This window comes from Danio rerio, chromosome 17 (assembly GCF_052040795.2).
Source record: "Danio rerio strain M-AB ecotype USA chromosome 17, GRCz13ab, whole genome shotgun sequence".
In the NCBI taxonomy this organism is placed as follows: domain Eukaryota; kingdom Metazoa; phylum Chordata; class Actinopteri; order Cypriniformes; family Danionidae; genus Danio; species Danio rerio.
In genome coordinates, this window is record NC_141037.1 from 4,810,001 (window position 1) to 4,817,500 (window position 7,500).

Genomic DNA, 7,500 nt, shown 5'->3' on the forward strand with positions numbered 1-7,500 from the left:
TTCATATGTGGAAATTTATCCGATATGAATCGGATCTGTGTTCTTGTGTCTGCAGTGTAAGCAGGTAGATCAGATTTTCACCTGACAATGTGAGTCACGCGTCATTAAAAACCATAGCGAATGACGTCAAGTCTAAGGCTTTCATTTCAGAACAGACTTCAGAAGAATACCAAACCTAAAATCTCATACACGAGGACTTAAACAGCGTTTATATCGTTATATAGCACAAGTATTTAAGCATGTTAATGAGAAAGAGAGAGAGAGAGAGAGAGAGAGAGGGAGAGCGCAATATCTGCCACATAACCAATATAAACTAATCTAAAACTAGTTCATAGCTACATCACGTGCATAAATCACACAACATTACATTAAGATGCCTTAATGTTTAAAAAAGCCTGTATATCAAAAGAAGATTTTTAAGGCAAGGCAAGGCAAACTTTATTTATAGAGCACAATTTAACACAACCGTAGTTGATCCAAAGTGCTTTACAATAAAATAAACTAGACAATAAAACTAAAAATAACTGGTATTAAAAATACAATAAAATATATTTAAAAGTAATACTAAAATATAAATAATACAAAAATAACATGCATGCATCAGTCAAAGGCAAGAGAGGGAGACTATTCCAGAGCCTTGGGGCCGCAACACTGAAAGCTCGATCACCCTTTGACTTGCAGCGAGACCGAGGGACAGACAAAAGAAACTGATCATGTGATCTTAAGAATCTACAAGCTGTATAAGGCCTAATAAGCTCGCTGACATAGACCGGGGCAGAATTGTGCAAAGCTTTATAAGTGAAAAGAAGAATTTTAAAATCAACCCTGTATTTTATAGGTAGCCAGTGCAATGAGGCAAGGACAGGGGAGATATGATCTCTTTTCTTAGTTCCTGTTATTAATCTGGCGGCTGCATTTTGGACCAACTGTAGCCGAGAGAGTGTTGACTGAGGTAGGCCAATATGCAAAGAATTGCAGTAGTCTAACCGAGAGGACATTAAAGCATGGGTTACGATTTCTAAATCTTTTTTAGAAAGAAAGCGTTTAACTTTTGCCACCAATCTAAGCTGGAAGAAACTGCTCCTCACAACCGCATTTAGATGTTTCTCAAACTGCAAGAGTGGATCAAAGATAACTCCGAGATTCTTGGCGTGATTGTGCAGATTGCCGATTAAGACCTCATCGCCACTTTATGTCACATTGGCAACATTTTAAATATATTCACTAAATACTGAGCAAGAAACTAATCCTAAACTAAAGCATTACTCATATAAAAATGTTAATCCAGAAGGTTTTGCCTATGGAACAGCAGAAAGAATGGTTCTGCCTTTGTGTGATATCAAATATATCAGGATTTTACCAATTTCACAAACTACACAGAATCTCAAAACTTTAGCATACAACTATAATTATACAACTGCTTAATCAAAAATGATGCAAAATTTAATACCTTGTGACAGCATTTAAGACTTTTGAAGGGCCTTACATTTCTCTAAATTGATTCATCAACTTTTAATAATTTTTAAGACCCTGCAGATACCCTGTAAATTCATTGTGCAACTTCAAAATAATATGAATTAATAAATTATTCAAGTGATGTTTCCAATTTTACACAGTATTTCCTATTCATTTTGTCTCCTGGAGAAAGTCTTATTCCTTTTATTTTTATTATTTTTTTTATTTATTATTATTTTTTTTACAAACTGTTTTAGGGTCAATATTATTAGCCCCCTTAAGAAATTTGAAATAACAAATTTTTGTTTTGGAGTTTGCATGTTCTCCCTTGGTTTGCAAGGGTTTCCTTTGGGTGTTTCCGTTTACCCCACGGTCCAAAGACATGCGGTACAGGTGAATTGGGTAGGCTAAATTGTCCGTAGTGTATGGGTATGAGTGTGCATGGATTTTTCCCAGAGATGGGTTGCAACTGGAAGGGTATCCGCTGTGTAAAACATTTGCTGGATAAGTTGGCGGTTCATTCCACTATGGCGACCCCGGATTAATAAAGGGACTAAGCCGAAAAGAAAATGAATGAATAAATGACTTTTTGTTTTGACTTGCTACAGAACAAACCACCGTTGCCTAATGACTTGCCTAATTAACATAGTTTTATCAATTAAGCCTTTAAATCGGACAAGAAAAAATTCACAGGGAGGCTAACAACTTCGCCTTCAACTAAATATTGAAAGGGCGGCACGGTGGCTCAGTGTTTAGCACTGTCACCTCACATCAAGAAGGTTGCTGGTTTGCATGTTCTACTGGTGCTCCTGTTTCCCCCCAGTCCAAACACATATTGCTATAGGTGAATTGAAGAAACTAAATTGGCCATAGTGTGTGTGTGCGTGTGAATGGGTGTTTCCTAGTACTGGTTTGCGGCTGGAAGAGCAGTTGTTGCGTAAAACATATGCTGGAATAGTTGGCAGTACATTCCGCTGTGGCGACTCCTGAGAAATAAGGGGCTAAGCCAAAGGAAAATGAATGAAGGAATATTGCAAATAACCCAAGTAAGTTTGGTGGTCTTAAAAACAGGCTTCGATTTTCCTTCGCTTATGCACTGTATGACTTCACTTATATTCACAGCAGATCCTGAAAGAGTGTCAGATGGCAGGTGATTGAAGAAAATAATATCTTACCAGCGAAAGTATCAGGCACGTAGTCTTTCACCTCGATATAGACGAATAAAGCAGGAAGAGTGAGCCCTTGATTCTTCTCATTTCTCAAACCAATGTAACGATAACCTGAGAACGAAAATGATTCAATTATGTGTTTATACAATACAAAAATATTACAGTAAAAGACAGCATTTTAAAAATACAGACAGTTGGGCAAGTGTTAATAGGCTATTTGGGTTAGTTTGATTGGCCATTTGGGCTAGTTTTGGGTAAGTTTGATTGGCCATTGAGCAAGTTTTGTTTAGTTTGATTGGCCATCGGGTTGTTTTGGGTTAGTGTGAAAGGACATTGGGCTAGTTTTGGACTAGTTTGATTGGACACTAGGCTAGTCTTGGATTAGTTTGATAGGCCATGGGTTGTTTTGGGTTTGTATGATTGGCCATTGGTGTAGTTTTGAGTTAGTTTAATTGGCCATTGGGTTGTTTTGGGTTAGTATGAAAGGACAATGGACTAGTTTTGGGCTAGTTTGATTGGCCATTGGGGTTGTTTTGGGCTAGTTCGATTAGACATTGGGCTAGTTTTGAATTAGTTTGATAGGCCATTGGGTTGTTTTGGGTTCGTGTGATTGGCCATTTGGCTTGTTGTGGGTTAGTTTGATTGGCCATTGGGCTAGTTTTGGCTTAGTTTGATTGCCCAATGGGGTAGTTTTGAGTTAGTGTGATTGGCCAATGGGTTGTTTTTGGGTTAGTTTGATTGACCATTGAGCAAGTTTTGGTTAGTTTGATTGGCCTTTGGGTTGTTTTGGGTTAGTGTGAAAGGACATTGGGCTAGTTTTGGGCTAGTTTGATTGGACACTGGGCTAGTCTTGGATTAGTTTGATAGGCCATGGGTTGTTTTGGGTTTGTATGATTGGCCATAGGGCTAGTTTTGAGTTAGTTAGATTGGCCATTAAGTTGTTTTGCGTTAGTATGATAGAACATTGGGCTAGTGTTGGGTTAGTTTAATTGGCCATTGGGCAATTTTTATCTAGTATGATTCGCCATTGGGCTAGTTTTAGATTGGTTTGATTAGCCAATGGATAGTTTTGGGTTAGTATGAAAGGACATTGAGCTAGATTTGGCTAGTTTCATTGGCCATTGGGTTAGTTTTAGATTAGTTTGATTGGGCATTGGGTTTGTTTTGGGTTTGTATGAAAAAACATTGGGATAGTTTGGGATAGTTTGGATTGGTTTGATTGACCAATTGGCTTATTTTAGGTTAGTTTAACTGGCCATTGGAGTAGCTTGAGTCAGTCTGATTGACCATTTGGCTAGTTTTGGGTTAGTGTGAAAGGACATTGGGTTAGTTTTGGGTCAGTTTAATTGGCCATTGGGTTGTTTTGGGTTAGTATGAAAGGACAATGGACTAGTTTTGGGCTAGTTTGATTGGCCATTGGGGTTGTTTTGGGTCAGTTTGATTGGCCATTGGGTTGTTTTGGGTTAGTATGAAAGGACATTGGACTAGTTTTGGGCTAGTTCGATTAGACATTGGGCTAGTTTTGAATTAGTTTGATAGGCCATTGGGTTGTTTTGGGTTCGTGTGATTGGCCATTTGGCTTGTTGTGGGTTACTTTGATTGGCCATTGGGGTAGTTTTGAGTTAGTTTGATTGGCCAATGGGTTGTTTTAGGTTAGTTTGATTGACCATTGAGCAAGTTTTGGTTTGTTTGATTGGCCATTGGGTTGTTTTGGGTTAGTGTGAAAGGACATTGGGCTAGTTTTGGGCTAGTTTGATTGGACACTGGGCTAGTCTTGGATTAGTTTGATAGGCCATGGGTTGTTTTGGGTTTGTATGACTGGCCATTTGGCTTGTTTTGGGTTAATTAGATTGGCCGTTAAGTTGTTTTGCGTTAGTATGATAGAACATTGGGCTAGTGTTGGGTTAGTTTAACTGGCCATTGGAGTAGTTTAAGTCAGTTTGATTGACCATTTGGCTAGTTTTGGGTTAGTGTGATATGCTATTGGGATAATTTTGTGTTAATTTGATTAGGCTTTGTTTTGGGTTACTTTTCATAGGCCATTTTGCTAGTTGTAGGCTAGTTTGATTGGCCATTAGGCTAGTTTCATTGGCCACTGGGCTAGTTTTAGGCTAGTTTTGATAGCCCATAGTGCTACATTTGGGCTGGTTTATGATTGGCCACTGAGTTTAATTGGTTATTGGGCTACTTCGAGCTAGCTTGAACTGCCATTAGGCTCGTTTTGTTGCAAAAACCTGGCAACACTGATTAGCCCTGCCGTTGTCCTCACCGGGGCGGATGGCGTAGACGGGAATGATGCGATGACCGATGAACTTTCCTCCCTCCTCAAACACTGCGATCCTCAGGGAAGCCAATGTGGGCAGCACCACCTGACCAACACACAGCACAAAACCAGCGCTTATTTGACACACTCACTCCTCCAGGCACCAGCACTCCAGAAATAAACCCTACTTTCTTGAAGACGATGGGCTCCTCATCCCACACCGGGTTGATGGCATTGCTCTGGGACGTCTTTGTCTTGAACGCTTTTCGTCTTGTGTCGACTGGAAGTCCAAACATGTCAATCTCCACATAAACGCCCACCTTCCTGTCAGTCAGAAACTGACCTGATATGATCTGTAGATCAAGATGAGCAGATATTAATAAAACACAACACTCAGGAGACAGTCTAATGAACATTAGTGACCTACTTAGAAAAACTCAACTACAGACACAAGCAAATTAATTAACTACAGGTCTCTGAGGTATATATGCCATACATTCTTCAGTGTGTATAATGGATTTCATAATTAACGCTTTGTTTTGTTTTTATGTTCTATTTAACTTAAGTGCTGAAATGATCAAATTATTAGCAATACCTCATTCATTCATTCATTTTCCATCCGCTTAGTCCTTTATTTGTCAGAGGTCGCCACAGTGTAATTAACCTTATGCAGGGGATGCCTTTCCAGCCGCAACCCAGTACTGGGAAACACCCAACTTAAATATAAAAATTATTAGTAAAGCAAGTGAACCGTAATTTAACATAATGGACAAATGACATATTTCTGGTAAAGGGGGTATTTAAATAAGTTTATACTTACATTTAGAATTATTTACATGTAAAATTGATAAGCAATGCATTATTACCATCTAACACTAATCTAATAAAACTTGATTTTTTGTGTTTTATTTTCATTGAACTTATAGTTGCATCAGATACATTTATCAATAAATATATTACATACTTTTAAAAATTAAATTAAATTAAATTAAATTAAATTAAATTAAATTAAATTAAATTAAATTAAATTAAATTAAATTAAATTAAATTAAATTAAATTAAATTGCTGGATAAGTTGTTGGTTCATTTCGCTGTGGCGACCCCTGATGAATAAAGGGACTTGGCCAAAAAATAAAATAAAATAAAATAAAATAAAATAAAATAAAATAAAATAAAATAAAATAAAATAAAAATAAAATAAAATAAAATAAAATAAAATAAAATAAAATAAAATTCCCAGAGATGGGTTGCGGCTGGAAGGGCATCCTCTGCACAAAAACTTGCTGGCAGTTCATTCCGCTGTGGCGAACCCCGGATTAATAAAGAGACTAAGCCGACAAGAAAATGAATGAATGAAATTAAAATAAATAAAGGAAAATAATTGTGTATTTTTTGACACAACAAATAAAACCATAAATGTAAAGATGTATATCAAATATACACTTATGCTGGATAAGTTGGCAGTTTATTCCGCTGTGGTGAACCCAAATTAATAAAGGGACTAAATTAAATAATTTAAAAATACACACAAATATTTTCCTTAATTAAATTAAATTAAATTAAATTAAATTAAATTAAGGAAAACATTTGTGTGTATTTTTGACACAGCAAATATAACTATAAATGTAAAAATGTAAATCATATATATATATATATATATATATATATATATATATATATATATATATATATATATATATATACATATATATAGCCCTAGCACAAAATAAGTAAATAAATAAATAAATAAAATAACCTTTTGTAGTTTTTTTTGACAACAAATGAAATAAATAAAATAAAATTAAGGAAAATAATTTTGTGTATTTTGGGACACAAGAAATAAAACCATAAATGTAAATAAATTTCAAATTAATATTTATATAGACGTAGCAAAAACAAACAAACAAACAAATAATTAATTAAATAAACAAATACATAAATAATATAGATAGATAGATAGATAGATAGATAGATAGATAGATAGATAGATAGATAGATAGATAGATAGATAGATAGATAGATAGATAGATAGATAGATAGATAGATAGATAGATAGATAGATAGATAGATAGATAGATAGATAGATAGATAGATAGATAGATAGATAGATAGATAGATAGATAGATAGATAGATAGATAGATAGATAGATAGATAGATCGATCGATCGATCGATCGATCGATCGATCGATCGATAGATAGATAGATAGATAGATAGTAGGACTATAATAGGACTATAAGTAGGACAAATAAATTAACAAACAAACAAAAACAAACAAATAAATGAAAATAAATAAATAAATAAATGTGGCAATATATTATAAATACATATACAGTTCTTTAATGAAAATCAATTAATATTTTTTATTGTTATTTATAAGTTCTTCTGGAATAAAACTTAGGAATAAAGTTGCACTGTAAAGGAGTTTCCAGGTGCAGCAGGTTTTGTCAGCAGTTCTAACACTGGATGCCACTTAATATTTTATAAGTGCAGTGACCTTGACTGATAGTGTATTGGCCACGATGCCGTCCACCGTGCTCTCTGTGAAGGGGTCGAAGTGTTTGTCTGGTCTCCTCATGAACTCTGGCTTTAGTCGGTATCCGCTCTTGCCATT

At 35.4% G+C, this 7,500-nt stretch overlaps 1 protein-coding gene across 1 annotated transcript in view; it reads right to left on the minus strand.

The window, feature by feature from the left end:
* Positions 1 to 7,500, minus strand: part of plcb1 (phospholipase C beta 1) — a 169,557-nt gene that overhangs the window by 21,460 nt on the left and 140,597 nt on the right. The window contains exons 19-22 of the mRNA XM_087289851.1: positions 7,384 to 7,500; positions 5,076 to 5,240; positions 4,894 to 4,993; positions 2,631 to 2,735 (exon numbers count right to left, since the gene is read on the minus strand). The exon at positions 7,384 to 7,500 is cut by the window's right edge and continues 38 nt beyond it. Coding sequence (XP_087145977.1) covers positions 2,631 to 2,735; positions 4,894 to 4,993; positions 5,076 to 5,240; positions 7,384 to 7,500 — 487 coding nt within the window. The remainder of the gene's footprint in view (positions 1 to 2,630; positions 2,736 to 4,893; positions 4,994 to 5,075; positions 5,241 to 7,383) is intronic.